This window comes from Sardina pilchardus, chromosome 19 (genome assembly GCF_963854185.1).
Source record: "Sardina pilchardus chromosome 19, fSarPil1.1, whole genome shotgun sequence".
NCBI lineage: Eukaryota > Metazoa > Chordata > Actinopteri > Clupeiformes > Clupeidae > Sardina > Sardina pilchardus.
In genome coordinates this window covers 30,297,320-30,315,120 of record NC_085012.1, presented here as the reverse complement: position 1 = coordinate 30,315,120, position 17,801 = coordinate 30,297,320, and the positions used below count along the sequence as shown (strand labels likewise).

The window sequence follows — 17,801 nt, the reverse complement described above, 5'->3', positions numbered from 1 at the left end:
GTGAGCACACTGAATTTAACTACTGTGTCATTATGGCACAAACAGTCAAGTGAACAGCTGCATTTACATTAAGTAGCCTAGCCTAAATCATCATGATGTATTTCTAATAAAGGAACGGCAAATTAGCATGTTATCTTTTGCACAAGAAAATGATTCAATAAATAAATAAATTGATAAATATGCCGCAAGTTTAACCCCCCCAATGGTAGACCGAAAGTTACGCCCTTGCTTGAAAGTGTAATTCCAGACTGTTTTCAACCAAGGGTCTTATCACCATGACAATGGGTACCTCTCATCCAGCGTTTATATGTCCTCCCTCGGGCCTCGATCCTCACTGATCTACATAAAGGATGATGGGGCGGCAACAATGGGATAGTCTATCCCTTCTTCTATCTTTCTTTATGTAGATCAGTGAGGATCAAGGCCCGAGGAGTGAGGGAGGACGTACAGTAGGCGTTACTCAGTGATGGCCGTTTCCCTCATGCGTTGCCTGAGTCACGCTCTGCGTGAAATGTATTACAACTGTATTACAACTTAGCGCCACGAGGTGGCAGTACAGTCCGCTGTAGCAGCATTGCTGCGGTGTGATTGATACTGTAGCCCAGAGTTCTACTCATTCAATAGGCGGCCCGGAAGCAACCTCTAAGTGGCCCAGCCCATAGTTTTGACTGAAATGTAAGCTAGAGAAAAAATATTTTGCGAGCTTTCGGAAATGCCAACAGAAATCCCTAGAAGCATAGTCACCTACAGACTGCAACACTACAACTCTTTCGTTGTTTAGTTTTTTCGGGTGTTTGTAAATTCAGTCTGGCACTCTGAAAATGTTCGCAAGGCTCTGCACTTCGAAAAAGACGAGCATGAACTATCAAACTATTTGTCATAGTTCAAAATTGCCATTAACACAAGCAGCAGATTGAAATAACAGTTTATGTTTCATTCGAGAGTTTGACAACGGTGAGGATGATTAGCACTATGCAAACAAGTTTTATTGAGTTAGACTGCGTCTCTATAATAGTTCGGTATTCTGACGTATTTCCTCATAAATGTAATTCCGTAATTTCTCTTTGGATAGCTATCTATCTATCTATCTATCTATCTATCTATCTATCTATCTATCGTTCGGTTTCACTTGCACAGACGCGCACACATTCAATCAGCGCTTACATTCAGTGTTCGAATTACCATAGGGCCCGGTAGTGCCCAGCCACCCTTAGTTCTGGCCAGGGCACTACTAGTTCTGTATGTACATTCACACTCGCTAAAGCTCAGCCACCCCTGCAATTCCTTATAGAGTACAAGTCCAGGTATTAAGCATAATACAGTATTATAAGAGTCATGACCGCAAAGCCCATACACATATGCATACGGACACATACACATACAGTATAGTATAGGCCTACATACGCACACCTACTCCCATATTTGAATATGTACACACAAATATAAAATTTAAATAAAATAAATAAAATTTCTTGCAGGTAAAGAGGAGTCTTTTGAATGAATACAGAGAAGTTACAGTTCTGAGTCCCAGGTAGGCAATTCCTGTCTGAAGGAGCTTTAAATTTAAAGTCTACCACTCTCTTTGGAGATGTTTGGCACAATGAAGGAAGGATAATCACTGTGTCTCAATCTGTAGCTGGATCTGTATGGAGTTAAATATTCCTTCAGGTAAGATGGATAGTCTGTACACACATTTAAAAAAGAGAAAAGCACTCAGAGAGCGCAGCTACCTCTGCCTGCATTGTTCTTCCTAGATTGTCATACATTTGAACCTAAACTATTCAGATCGCTACCACGTGGCCATACCATGCCATTACACCACTAAGCTAAATCCATAAACGCCGACGGAATCCCGACGGAATTACTAATCACTCCCAAAATGTAATCGTTTCCTCCTTGGGTCATGTCCGACCTTCCCTGAAAGTCTCATCGAAATCCATCCATCACTTTTTGAGTTATCTTGCTAACAGACAGACAGACAGACAGACAGACAGACAGACAGACAGACAGACAAACGCCGGCCGGTCCCCGATGAAAACATATACCTCCTTGGCGGAGGTGAATAACCTGATACCAGTGATACCATCTTCTGGCTTTTGGTGATAATAAATCCAGTCGGTCATACATTGCACAGTGGTGAGTAGTAAAAGGACATCTCAGTACAAATCTGCATACAGTATTATTGAACACAACATTTAAGGGTTTCAGATTTTATTCAGTTGCGTTTTGGTAAACAACATTCGCATGGATCATTCTCAATTCAGTTCTGAACTTTGCTCAAGCCAGCTCTCAATGCATGTAAATCTGTCCATCTCTGTGTCCTTTTTTTCACACAGCTATTTGCAAAGGTGACACATGGTGAGGAACTGAGTCTGTTTGAAAAAAGAGGTCGACGTACCCCTCAAAAACAGGAGGCTCATACCCTGGAGGCTGTGAAATTGGTGGAGTTTAACCTCAAACAGACATTAACACATCTGATCAGACATCTGTTTGGGGAAGGTGAGAATTTGATCCAAATATTATACAATATAGTGCTTATAGTGCTCTGTTCATCATTCACTCAATATCTGTATTATACTTCTTCACTGTTAAGGAATTTCGATTTCAATTTAATTTCACTTAGAGAGTGGCAAAACGTTACTGATGTCTCATGGCGCTTTACAGAATGTTAAACATTCAGAGAAAGCGCCTGAGTAACGGGCCGAGAAAAAAACGCCCTAAAATTGGAGATACATATAGGAAGAAACCTCAGACAGATACACGACTCAAGAGCCCAATCATCTGCTTAGGGTCAGTTACAGTACAGTAGTTTACTCCATTCTGTTTGTGTTTCTCCTCCCCTTCCCTTAGAGTTGGAAATCCGCTGGGTGGAATGCTACTTCCCGTTCACCCATCCCTCTTTTGAAATGGAGGTGCGTTTCCAGGGCAAATGGTTGGAGGTGCTCGGGTGTGGAGTGATGGAACAGGATTTAGTCCATTCAGGTACACCGTCCTACGAGATAGACGTCATACACACATACAGTGGGTACCACTTTAAATTGGCCGGTTTCACGTGTGAGTCTCACGCAACCTCACGGGTCAATCACGCATATTTTTCTTATTTTTCCCCAGTGAAGCTGCAATGATCCAAACAAACCACCTGGTGGCACTTGTGAGCAGGGTTAGGAATGTCGACATTTAGCACTAGCCAAACAATCCAAAAGTGAATTAAATTCCGAAGCAAGCTGAAAATCTTTTCTTTTAATAGCCTACCGATATGCTGCTCTAAACAATACGCAGTGTCGCGATAAAATGTGTAAATGGTACATTATTCCTGATTCTAAATGCGGAAAACATTTGAAAAATAAAATGTCTAATTTTTAGGGCCGGGACTTTAAAGCGTTAATTACGATTAATTAATTACACAAACATGAACGCGTTAAAAAAAATGTACGCATTTTAATCGTATTTATTTTTGCTCCGCGGAACGTTTCTCACTGGATCAGTTTCAGACGGACCGATTATACTGGAGCACCAACTAACGCATGTGAGTCGAGTTCGGTTTAGACGTCAACAAACCACAGTGGGCTGATGTGACCACGTTGGTTGGCCCCGTGGATGGGAAATTTTGTTACAAAAAACGAACGTTGATAAGGGCATGGTTGTGTGCAAGCTATGCAACAAGGAATTCGCACATCACCGCAGCACATCGAGCCTTAAAGGGATAGTTCGGGTTTTAAGACACGAAGTTATATGGGTTCCCTGTCAGCAACGTTGTGCATCAGCACCTGACTTACCCCCCGACAGCGTCCTGTGAGCCAAGATCCAGCCGGTTTTTGATCGTTTTTGATGCTGAAGAAAGTAGTCCGGCAAGTTGCTGGGGTCACGAAAGCGTTTGTTATGTGTTATGGTTTGTATAATAGTATTGTTTTGTTATAATTTGTCCATTGTTAGAATTTGACATTTATTCTGCTATTGTCCTTAAATTTAGCCTTACCATGCTATAGTTATTGTTATTATATAATTAACTGAGTGACTTATTTGATTGCTATTCTCATTTCTTTGTTTTATTTCTCATTAGGTTAGTGCTTAATTGATTGTTTTATTGATAATATTGCTATTCTCCCTTTTTGTAATTGTTCACTGTTATTTAATTTGTATTGTTATTTATTTGTATGTCGCTTTGGACAAAGGCGTCTGCTAAATAACCATAACCATAACCATAACCATAAAGTGTTTTTCTTCTCAAAACCATATGCGTTCAAAAGAGTGATATATTTGCACCACAAAAACGTTGTCCAGCTGTCAGTAGCGCGCAGTGATAGGAATCGAGAAAAATAGTGCCAAGTGATAACGAGGTTTGAATTTTTCCTGGACAACGTTTTTGTGGTGCAAATATATCACTCTTTTGAACGCATATGGTTTTGAGAAGAAAAACACTTTACTTTCGTGACCCCAGCAACTTGCCGGACTACTTTCTTCAGCATCAAAAACGATCAAAAACCGGCTGGATCTCGGCTCACAGGACGCTGTCGGGGGGTAAGTCAGTGCTGATGCACAACGTTGCTGACAGGGAACCCATATAACTTCGTGTCTTAAAACCCAAACTATCCCTTTAACTATCACCTCAGTGCAAAACATATAGCAACTAGCGTGGACAAAGTCTGTCATGGCTTGTGAAGCAAGAGAGATGTTTTCTAATAGTCGGGGTTTCCAATGTTCTGAATGTACTTGAAAGTATTGTGATACTCCAGACACTTGAGGGAAACTTCCGAGCTTTATTTATTGAACAAATAGCAACCGAGTTGCTGTTACAGCCACAACTCACGCTTATAACAGAGTAATTCACACTTCCCTCTCGGAATGGCACGCACACACATAAACTCCACCCCCCTAGTTCCCCTAAAGCTGGGCATACACTGTGCGATTTTTGGCCCATTTTGCCTTTTTGAGTCGTGCGACTATTTTGGGGATCAGGCCGAATTTTGCCTCAGTCGTGCGTCTCGCATCGTGTAGTATACATGGGGTAACAAGAAGCAATTACCACCTCACGAGCACCTCCCGAGCACCTCCCGAGCACCTCCCGATCGATCGGGAGAATATCAAACCTGTTTGAAATCCTGGTCGCCCCTCGTGAGTCTATCGCACTGTTGAAGCAATGTTTGAGACGATTTACCTCCACCTGTCAGTACACATGCGCGAACACAGATACGGACAACAAAACAAACGGTGTTGCCATAGTCTGCTTATTTTAAGTGACTTGGGCTTGATTTTGTGTGAAGTTGCTGGTTGCACGCAGCGCCTACACGTAGCCTACACAGGGGGCATTTTGAACCTAGGCTATGCAGGCTCCTATGACCACCCCAGAAATGTAACAGGGGTTCGGGGAGGGGATGCTATAACTTTTTGGGGTTGTGTCTTTATTATGGCTTATTTTCAGAGACCTGCTGCTTATTTCTCCTCACGTGACCTGGCAACAATGAAAGCAATTAGACAACACGGAGCCGCATGGCAGCACAGCTGATAAAGTTCCAGATAAAGAGTCTGACAAGTTGGATATGGACATACAGTGTGAGCAGTCAAATCGCATCCGACCATCGGATCGTGTAGTGTGAGAACAGGAATCGTGAGCTGCCCTTGCGAATTCACTCGTACAGTATGAGCAGCAGCTGACTGCCGCGATTGAAAAAATCGCATAGTGTATGCCCAGCTTTAAAGGGACACAACAATTTCATGAACTCAACTCAAGGTAACAGGTAACATCTGGTGGCATTTTGCTAACAACTCCTATGAGCCAGAGAGATGTCAAGCACTTGACACACTTCACAGTCAGCTGAGCTGTATGAGAGGAAGTTTTGACACATGCTACACTTTATGGCAAAAATTGCACTGATCTGTTGGACTAAACAATATTTTTGTTGCTTAAGTTTATGTATTCAGTCAATGGTAGGCTATACTAAAAATCCATGTGAGAAAAAATACTTCTCACTTTTCTCGGGTCAAATATTTATATGCGATTAAAATGTGATTCATTTCGATTAATTAATTACAAAGCCTCTAGTCCCAGCCCTACTAATTTTCCGACGCACCACTAGCATCTTGCCTTGCCTGACAGGGATTAGAAAAGAACAAAGAACAAAAACAAAAAAAAGAACGTTTCAAAGAACAAAAACAAAACACGGAAAATAATGGAATTTTGTAGGCTAATCAAAAACGGGAACAAAAATTCAGTTTTGCCGGAGTGAAAACAATATTTTCCATTTTAAATAACCGGTTAATAATGTTATTTTTCATTCCAAATAACTTTCCTTACCACCAGACCATTAGACTGACGTGCTAGTCCACCTCTCCAGAAGTGGCAAATAATGCAGGCCCTGGCATCCACCAAACCTTCCCCTCAGACCCCGTCAACTAAGGGAGACAGGTTGTAGTGATTCACTGTCCAATTTCTTAGACGTATATACTAGAGAGGCTAGACATAAAAGAAGCGAAAGCATCTTTTCTTATTGGGCTGGCATGTTTAGCCCAAACCCTGACATGAGTGTGCTGCCTGTGCTTGTTACCCAGGTCAGTGTAGAGCATGTCTTTTTGTCTCTGAAATATATTCTGTCTCCTTTGCAGCAATAAGGAGAATGTTTTAGAGGACATACCTTTCCTTAAACTGAATAAGAAATTTGGTAGCCCATGTAAGCCTACACTGTTGTCAATTTAAAATACAGTACCCTCCAGAATTATTGGCACCCTTGGTAAAAGTTGACTAAAAATAGGTATAAAAATAATCTTTAGGTGATTTATTGTACTCCCACAATGAAAACAATGTGGAAAAATATACCCTGCAAGGCAAGCAAATTTATTCTGAGAAAAAGGAAAATCTCATAAAGAAATAAATATTTTGAACAAAAACAGCTTGCTCACAATTATTGGCACCCCTGAAACATATTACGTACAACATTTAACAGGAGCATTTTCCTATGTAAATGCAATGTTTTAAAGTAAATCAGAGTGTCTGTGAACTTTCAGAAGTAGTTCATGACGTTCTTTTTCACTATGGTATGAAAATGAAGTCACTCAGAGGCTAAATCCTCTAGTCATTTTTCAACATTGGAGAGACAAGAGAATACACTAAATTGAAATAAAAAGAAATTGTGTTGACATTTGTAAGTAAGAGAATGTCTATGGAAACTAGGTATTTTGTTGAAAATGCCTATATTTCCAGTTAAAATGATGAATAAAAGGTTCTAATCATCTGGAAATGTGGCAAACATGCTTGGACAAAGACCCATGGCTATTTTGCTCCCACGCACAGTATGGAGGATGGTATGATAGGCAAAAAAATCCATAAGAACCACTGTTGAGAGTTACAGACACACAGCTATCATCTTGGGGTCACCAAGTCCCCCCCAAAATTCTTCAAAAGTGACCTCACTGCTAGTAGATTATTTATACAGCATGTCAGGTTAAAGCCAGTAGAGTCATTTAATGAACAATGTAAATGGCAGGAATTACTGTATGGTACCATGACATGTCTGGGAGTGTGGTCTATTCTCAGATGAAAATAAAATTATGCTCTTTTGCTAAAAACACTTAAGGTGTCTTTGGCATACATAGAAGAATGACTATACTAAAAAGAACCCCATGCCTAATCAGAATTATGGTGGAGGGGCTGTGCTATTGTGGGGCTGTTTTAATTCCCAAAGGCCTTGGGAACCTAATTAAGGTGCATGACATCATGAACACCAAGAAAAACCTGAACATTTTCAAAGGAAATCAAACAATCTCTGCCAAGGCCCTAAAAGTTGGTCATGATTGGATCATTCATCAGGTCAATGAACCAAAACAAATGCACAGATCAAAACAAATATGGTTTACTGAACACAAAATCAAGCTTCAGACATTGCCATAGCAGTCCCCTGATCTAAACTCCATAGAAAAACAGTGGGATGAGTCAACGAGAAGAATGCACAAGTGTGGACCTAGCAATCTGGACGATCTGGGGAGGTTTTGTAAAGATGAATGGTCTTAAATCCCTTACTTTGTATTCTCAATCTTTATGGGGTGTCAGAGAAGAATATTACATGCTGTTTTATTGACAAAGGGAGGTTTAAGAAGGTATTACAAGTAGGGGTGCCAATAATTGTAAGTGACGTGTTTTTATTAAAAACATTTATTTCTTTATGAGATTTTCCTTTTTCTCAGAATAAATTTGCTTCCCTTGCAGGGTGTATTTTTCCTCATTGTTTTCATTGTGGGAGTACAATAAATCACCTAAAGATTATTTTTTAGACCTATTTTTAGTCAACTTTTACCAAGGGTGCCAATAATTCTGGAGGGTACTGTAGCTCTTGAGTTAATAGAAGAGAGTAGGCCTATCTAGGCCATGGACATGAGTTGTGTTTATTTTGTGCTTAATTTGTAATGGAGAAAGTTTTGTTGGAAATGCTTTCCGAATTAGTTTGAATATAGGCCTAAATGTGTAAAAGTGTTTGTTGTCATTTTGTTCTGAATAACATGGGCCTAGCTACTGCATTTTCTTGCATTGTATGTGGTATGCAGGAATTTCTTGATCTAGTCAACACACTCTTTCGGTTCCCTCCTGTCCATGCCAGGAAAGTGTCGCTTCAGTGTGGCAACCACAAATCTCTTCACATTTTGAGGCAGTGCTCGTTTACCTCTAGAACCATCCCAGTTTGTGGTTTGTATGAATGTACCCGAGTCAAACCTTCATTTAAAAGTATTTATGCTGGCAACAAAACAAAACCGCCATGGCGATAAAGAGAAAGAAGTAGGCTTTGATTTGAAATGTAAGCTGACTGTTGTCAAGTGTCAAATAAAATACAGGTGAAGCATGCTCTCTCATGCTGTTTTATAACGAACCGAGAGCCGAAAAGGAGGAAGAATAAATTACGAATGTTCCACTTTTGCATAAATAATTCCTGAACGGTTTTCAGGAATTAAAATGCAATCGTATTTGACAGGACAATAGGTTGCCAGTGACAAAATGTGAGATTTCAGTGTGATACGATCTCTCTCACTCTCTCCCTCCCTCTCTCTGTCGTGTTTCATCTGTTTTGGCTGCCCGCTATTTGAATCTTATCTATCTATTGATGCAAGGAGTGTCTGTCTGTGTGTCACTCTGTCTGTGTACAGTGCCACGCATAACTCTCAAACCACTCATCCGACTGACCTACAATTTGACACAGGTCTTGCTAATGACATGCGTCAGTGCAGTGCAAAGTTTGGTCATTTCTGGACCAAAAAATGACAAAGATATCGTTAAATTAAGCAAAATACAACTCTACCGCAATCCCACATTTCTAGCACACTAAGCACATTTCGCTGACAAACTCACGTGTTGCCATTCATGAAAATTACGATGTCTCACGTAAACGGACCGTTTCAAGATTGTTAAGGTTGGAGTCCGACATACACGCACCCATGTTGGTAGGCAGGCTGTTAAAGTCAACGTTGCATAGGCTAGGCTACTCATCAACAACCGCGGTTGCCTAGCGTTTCTGTTGCCTGATCAGGTTGCCGATCTTGCAATGCCGACACACACGTCGGTAGCATTCTGTTAAAGTTTGCATTTAATACAGCCGTTCTTGACTCTATGGACATCGGCTATGGGCATAACATTCATTCAAACATCACTTCCGAGTTCATAGCACTGGCATTGCCATGGTCAGCTTTTAGGCCACGGTTAGCTTTAGGCTATCATTTCCCAACAATGTGTCTAATATTGCCATTAGCTGCAACTCAAATGCCTTTCCCCTTCACTTTTTTACTTTGCAAAGACAGTAAAAAGCTCTACTAACTGCACGGGCTTGATTCTACATCATCACAATATAACATGATCTACCTGCATCAACGTCATTTGGCAACAAGTTTCTTGGAAAACATTGTTTGCACGGGCACTGCACTAGTCTCACTCAATGAACAACATCTCAACACTAAATGAATGATGATACGTAATAATAATAAATAGTAATAAAGCCAATGTATGTAGGTCTATTTGTGTAGTTCTTTGCACAACACAGTCCAAGCATTCAGTGAACAGAGTAGGCTACTCTATGTTGCAGACGCGTGCCCAACATATAAAGCCTATACAAAAGATTGCTAATGGCCCACAAGCTGATCTGATGTGTGAAGCTGCTCTTGGGGGGAGGGGAGTAACGTGTGTTTTCTACACGTATTCTAATACCCCTTTTCCGCTGCACATTTTCGTAACGGTACGGTTCGGCACGGTACGACTCTACAAAAATAATAACCACTGTTGGGTGCACGTCTGCAACATAAGGTAGCCTACTCTGTTCACTGAATGCTTAGAGAGTGCTGTGCAAAAGAATTACACAAATAGGCCTACACAAATTGACTTTATTACTATTCATTATTTGTATTTTTTCTCCATCTCAGAAGATAAGAGATAACGTTACTTCGTCCTACATGGCACTATACCCACTGAGCCAAAGTGCTTCACACGGGGAAGCTCTGCAGAGAAACCTACAAGCATAAAACGAGAAAATGGCGAATAAATCGCCAAACCTACATAGTTCCTCTTTAAATGCCATGTCACATCATCACATGGCTGTTGTCAATGTAGCTTATACATTATTGAGCCAAACATATTTATAATCAGAATTAATTTAAGGGAAAGGGGGAGGGAGTGTAAGGGAAATCCATTTGCAATTTGGGAGCAAGGTAGCCTAATGAAAATACATGTTGGATCTCTTCTGAAATGTTGCGTTCAGTTGAACAGGTCAGTGCTATTTTCTATTGAATTAAACTATTCCAGATAGAATCCCTGTATGCTACTCTGATCGTGATGATGCCAAAGAGTGATGCACTCCAGGGCTTCTGGCTTTTGCACCACATCACTTCCTTAATTGGAAAGACATGCACAAAAGCCATTATTCTACTGAATAAACGAGTGAAAAGGCAACACAGCAAGTTTTGCATTTTTGTGAACTGTGCTTTGAGTTAGCAATGCATTGAAATACCAAAGTGCTATAAATAATCTGTGAGTAGGTCATGCTTTGGAGTAATTTTATTAAAGTAGCCTGTATGTGTGCTACCATAAGATGGAGTCCCAGTACTAACCTGACATGCACTGTTCTGCTCACATACAGTATTCATCCACTGCTCCTGCACCTAATATTTCCCAAATTAAACACTCACTCGGAACGGCAGAGAGTAGACTAGTGAGATCAAATAGTTTGAAGAGATATTGTGGCTGTACCTGATATTGTGACTGCCATACACTTCAAACACGTTGAACATCCATTTTTTCAGTAATAAAGTGAAACCTCAAGCCACACTTTGATAAGATATTCCTATGTATATTACTAGACATAACTTGGTAGCAATATGGAATATCCTATATAGGGAACACACTGCACATACCTGAAGCAGGAGCAGCATTAAGCATTACATAATAAGATTAGTCAATGGGAGTTAATGAACTTGAACCAAGATGTGCTAGCTCTTTCTGCATTACATTTATATTTATTCACTTATCCAAAGCAACATGCAGACAGAGAATAACATTCAATCTACATTCTATGCATGTGAAGAAAACAGAACTTTGGAGAGCGTGTTGACACATTGGATTTATTAATCTGCTTCATTATAATTACAATACATTACTGAATATGTACAACATGAAAAGAAACTGTGTTTACGTCATGGGTGACACTTATTTATTGCCTCTGGAATATGTCATTTAAATCAGAAAATGACACTGGCCTACCACTTCCCAAATGTGCACGTCTTTCAAGAGATTTAATCTTTTAGAACAAACAACTTTTTTTTCAATGCATTTAATTTGTTACTTCTTCGCCACATGAACACATCAGACTTGGACAGTGATAGTTTGTAATAGGTACTGTATATCTGCTGGGATTTATCTGGGAGTCCTAACCACAAAAAAATGCCAATTACAAGCATGCCAGCAGATGTTGTGGTTGCTTCAGGAAGCTTTTTCTTACTTTTACCAGCAGATGCCGCTGTTGTGCCTTTTTCGCTTAGATTTCACTGTGATATACTGTGATTTGACCCCCTACTGTGGCATGACTCTCGAACAAATGAGTGGACATATTGGATAGCCTGTAGGTTCCTAGCAATCTGCCATTAATCTTTATTAAACGCCTGCTTAGTGTTGTTGCTCAGTTATGTAGTCCTGTTCATAATTCACTGCAAATAAAAACTGGAAATCGTCTTCTGAATGTGCATTATAGCTGTGTCAAGCTGAAATGATTTACTATCTACTATAAAATGGTGTTGTGTTATGTAAATAATGTGTTTTTTACAAAGTATCATAAAACAAAATCACATATTCCGAAAGTGAATGTATGTTACCTAATTTGCCTTTTTTAATATTCTACAAAAGGAGAAATGATTATTTGCAACTTCATGCTGTAGGTCACTATATGAGCATTGAAAGGAGATCTGAGATTAGAGGGACTATAGCCCTTTTTCCATTAAAAAGTTAATTAGCTTAAAAACAATGGGTATCAAAAGTTAGTGCGACACGTGATGGAAAATGACTTATATCACTCTAACGTCGGTTTTGTCGTGATAAGTTATTTTGCTTGCCAGAGATGGATTAACGGGAGTTAAATCGATGCGCATTAACAGGGCTTTGATGACATTTTGATTCACTAGAATTGTTCTTTTGAATGGAAAACCGTCTAGGCGCTTCTTATGTCACTAAAAGATAATTCGCTTTAAGAGTTAATGTGCTTGAAAATCTGATGGAAAAAAGAACTTATGAAAAGATGAGGCACCTCTGTGCATGTAAGAGGTTTGGTCAAAGCTTGTCTCTGTATAGCTTTGCATAAATGCAAAGATAAATGTATTGTGCTGCATTTGGTGAGTTTTTTGTGTGAATCCCTTTAAGAATGCAACTGGTTAATATGTATTTTTCAGGAAGAAAACTGAAATGCTATATTGCTAAACACACATGTTATGTGTAAGGTGTAGCTGGCTTGTAAGATTATGATCCTTTTTATTGTATAAGTATTTTAGGATGCACTCGATCTGTTGTTGGCATTTTGGTATTGTTCACTGTTTAGGATAGATCTTCATTTACACACAAATGTGATTATTCTCCCTGAAAATCAGTTTGGTCATTATACTCTCCATAAATGTGTCTTAATTTGGATATTAGACATCATTTAGGCATCAACTGTTCTTATTGGTAGTTTTCTATGCATCATGTGAAAATGGAAAATTTACCAGAATGTTGTTCATTTTATGTAGAGAGATTGCACAAGAGAGGGAATGTTCATTATTAAATTCTTATAGGAAAATAATGGCCCTTGCCCTTATATGTAACAGTGCCGATGTGGTTTGTAAATGAGTTTTCTTTTGCCACTTGTCTAAGCTTGCACCTATCTCAGGGTGGATACACATTCTATTGCTTGTTCTAGTCAGTATTGTTTGTCAACGGTATATTTTCATATCCTACACACTCACGTAATGCATACTCACATGCGCACACATTCATAGTAGTCCCAGTGCCCCGTCTCATTCTTATTTTCACTTTCCCTCTTTCTCTCCTCCACTCCCTTTCTTCACTGCGGCAGATCAGTGTGGCTCTGTTACCAAGGCAACAGCTCATTCCCCCCAACCCCCCCTCACACATTCACCACTCCTTTCAGAAAGCAAGACAATAAAAGGCTGGCAGTGCAACCAAATTAAATGTGAAACAGGGACCGTCCAGATGGAAGACAAGCACCTGTGATGCCAGTTACTGTAGTAGTAATTCAAGTGACTGAAACAGAAGGGAGCAGGGAGATCAAGAGATGATGGAAAATAAGAATTGTTAGACAAACTGAGGTTCAGTTATGTAGAGAAATAGAGGGGGGTTTTGAGAAAGGGAAGTTGAAAGGTTATTTATCCCCCACCCCCACCCCAGAGTGTGATCACCATATGTGAAGCGTGGCAGAAGTGTGCCATGTTTTTTTTTTTTTTTGGTTTTGTGGATGGAGGAACTGATGGGAGGGGAGGGGTAGGAGGGCAGCTCCATTAGTGCTGCTGGTCTACTCAGTTATTCATTAGAGAACCTAGTGTGTAATCCCCACACATATCGATTTTCTTCTGGTGTGTGTGTGTGTGTGTGTGTGTGTGTGTGTGTGTGTGTGTGTGTGTGTGTGTGTGTGTGTGTGTGTGTGTGTGTGTGTGTGTGTGTGTGTGTGTGTGTGTGTGTGTGTGTGTGTGTGTGTGTGTGTGTGTGTGTGTGTGTGTGTGTGTGTGTGCTTGTGTGTGTGTTTGTATGAGTCTAAGTGATGCTGTTGCAGTGGGCCTTCCCCAGAGCCCCAGGCAACATATGGGACCCAGTGTTAATGATGACACACGCCACCAGAGCCAGAGGGGGTGGGAGTGGGGCGTTTTTGGTCACGCCCAGAAGCATGGACTGGGCCCCGCCAATGTGATTAAAGTCATGTTTGGTGACAATTAACGGCCCTCCATCCCCTAGCCTTAGGCCTCTAGGGGCCAAAAGGGGTGGGTGGTGCTGGTGGAAGGGAGTTTGGATTAGGTTGGGGGTTTAACACAACAGCTGAGCTCCTATTGTGGTTCAGGTGGCATTTTCAATCTTAATCTTATTCCTCAACCCCCTCCCAGCAACACTTCCCCATTACCCACCCTATACATGTGTTGAATGAATCACATGCCAAATTGTGATCAGTATGTATGCAAAGGCAGACACAGCAGTCATTCATATTTACCACTTCTGGATATCCTCAGATGTGTTGGTCAAGTATCATTATGTGAGTTTCCAATGCTAAGTAGCATGTGGATGTGATTTGGATATATTTTTAAAAAAAAATCAGTATGAGTAGGGAGGAAAGAGGGAATGCACTGACTACATGAATTACCACCAGCTGAGGTCTTGACCTGGCACATTTTGTCATCAGACACCTCTACCCATCAAGCAACCCCAAACCCAAAGATCTTGAAATGAGATTGGTACCCCCCCCCCCCCCCCCTCACGCATAGGCTCCTACTTTGAGTCTCCCCTATTGCTGAATTAATTCACAGTGGTCCCAGTGGAAGTAATCACTGGAGGGACATGGGTATTAGACAGCTGGTCCTTACACCCAGGCACACATGCTCATTTATGCTCAGAAACACGCGCATCTCTGTATAAACACACTGTCACAGACAAAGATTTCTCTGTTATTCAAGACTCACATTTATTTATTCCCTTTACCTCCTTGTCTCTGGGGTTTGAGTGGCCGGGGCAAATATTTGTTTGTGCAGTGTTGCATTTCAGGCAGTTCGCTTGAACATTGACTTTACGGAAGAATGGAGTCAATGGCCCTCATTTATGAAACGTGCATACGACCAAAATCAGGCGTAAAACAGGCGTATGCTTGTTTCCACGCAAAGTATGCCATTTATCAATGTGAACGTGATCGGTGCTATACGCTCAAATCTCACGTCTAGTCCGAACAAGTTTTTCAGGCGGCATAGCACTGTCTAGAAGTAAATCGGCGGTGGATTAGAAAGTTGATGAGTTGAATTTATGGACTATCTCGGACATAACACCTTTCCTGTACATGTGCAGGCTATTTGCTGTAATGTAGCATATTATATTGACACATTTGATGGCTTAGGATAGCCATATAGGAGATGATTGCTTTCGCTTTGGTAAACGCAAAATTCATGAATTATATATTTTACATTATTTTCAAAGGGCAAATGTCAGTGTCGTATGGTTTTGTAATGAATGTATTTCTAGTATGATGCGTTCTCTCTAAAATAAAGTCTGTTGCGCTTAAAGTATAACTTCACCCCATAACTCCACCCACTTCACATTTCTGAAAAAGGCTTTCAAAATGGGCAGGACGTTCTGAAATTTGGAAGGTAGTGCAGCACTGCTGCAGCCAATCAACCATGGTGATTTCGTGTCAATCTGGGAATGAGTGCTGGTTTATCACAGGCAGGCTAATCAGGGCAGCAGGTGTTGGGCCGTTTCATTCCTAATTTGTAACGACCCAGTGACGTAGTCTCGGTAGAAAAGTACAGGACTACGTCAGCATTCCAATAGCACCAAAATGCCATGGCATGTTTCAACCTGTAGAGGGCGCGGAGAGCTATGTCTCCAATACAAAATCATTCGAAATGTTACTTTTCTCGGGAAACACGATTTTTGTCAATATTAACCCTGGTAATAGTGTAGGTCCCCACTTATGAGTAATTTCAATCAATCAACAGCTCAAAAAACATATTTTAGGGTGCAGTTACACTTTAAATCACTCTAGTTACCTGCCCTCCTTGATGACAGCTTCTAGCTGTCAAAAGGTTCAGCTGGACTTCACTGTGGCTCGAGATCACTAATGATCTCTTTTGGACGTATAATGCACCTTCATGTCGTAAATTCTAGGGGCGAGGCCATTAAAACAAGCATATATAGGGGCGTGATATTTAAATGACGCTTGTTTCCAGCCGCCACATTTATCAACACATGTTTATTCTTACGCTGGAATTGGAGTGATACGAAAGTTTGATGAATCACACGTGAGCCCCGTCGTGAGATGATTTCTGCGCTCAGATGTACGCTGGTTTCTACGCTCAGTTGATAAATGAGGGCCATTGAGAGGAGAGAATTATCTGAATATTGGTTTTGCTCGACTCTCAAGCCAACTAGATACCATTTGTCAGTCTTATATTTTGCCTTGTGGATTTTCACCACATTAATATATTAAGAATGATCTTAACTGTGATTCTCATTGTTAACAATTGCCCCTGCAGGCAGCTACATTTGCCTTACTTTGCGTTTGCAATACTTTCCCCCGCATATAGTGACTGGAATCCCTGAATACACCCAGCCCTCTTTGTAAATTCATTTATAAAATGAGACCTCCATTTATTTAGCATGAAGCCTGATTACTTTGTTGAGTTATGACTCTGAGTCTGATTTCAAACAACAAAAATCGAACACCGGAGCCAGGCCAAGTACTCTGGAGGTATTTTATCACAAACTGTGGTAATGGTCATCATTGTCATGTAATTGATGTTGGTCCATTTATTTATATGATTTATACACATGTGTTCACCGTCGAGCCCCAGAAGTCTAAGCATTGCTGGAAATTCTCAGAGGCATGGCTTCTTACGTTGTGTATTAGTCCTAAATTATAATGATTTACTACATATCAGCATAAAGCACAACTCTGGATGATCCTGTTTTTTCTCTGGATATTCTCCATGTTTCCTGAAGCTGTCAAAGCTTTACAAACCAATTAGTCCCACAGATGTTTTGTACCCCCTTGTTTTTATTGATCTATGGGAGCACAACAAAATAATGTTGTTTGTCACTAATGATGCTGCATTATTTATCCTAGCTGCATAAGTTATTCATCACTGTGGCTCAGTACAGAACCATAGATTGAGTCCATTCTCACTTGAAAATTCATCTCATATAGCACACATACGAAATAAAGAAACCTTCACTGAAGGAGTTATTGTAGAGTAGATTACTTGTCAGAGTCATTGTTAAGGATATGTTCTTCAATTATGTGAATAAAATGGGCCTACTAGCACATGATAATGGAGCCCCTATCTATTTTTCTTATTTGAAAAATAAACAGGTTGATTAGATTCGATCAGATTAGATTAGATTATATTCAACTTCGTCGTTGCAAAAGTAAGTATAAATATAGCTGCAAACAGCAATGTGGAGGCCAAGCAAAGAAGTGGGAGAGTGGGTGTATGCATGTACAGTATATGTGTGTGAGTGTGTTGCTTTCACAATGCAGAAGTATGTCATGATGATAAAGCTCACTTGAATTTAAATTAATTGAGAGAGAGAGAGAGAGAGAGGG

General features: G+C 40.4%; 1 protein-coding gene across 1 annotated transcript in view; it reads left to right on the top strand.

The window, feature by feature from the left end:
- fars2 (phenylalanyl-tRNA synthetase 2, mitochondrial) overlaps window positions 1–17,801 on the top strand; it is a 54,430-nt gene that overhangs the window by 9,947 nt on the left and 26,682 nt on the right. The window contains exons 3-4 of the mRNA XM_062521446.1: window positions 2,337–2,499; window positions 2,851–2,982. Of these exons, the coding sequence (XP_062377430.1) occupies window positions 2,337–2,499; window positions 2,851–2,982 (295 nt within the window). The remainder of the gene's footprint in view (window positions 1–2,336; window positions 2,500–2,850; window positions 2,983–17,801) is intronic.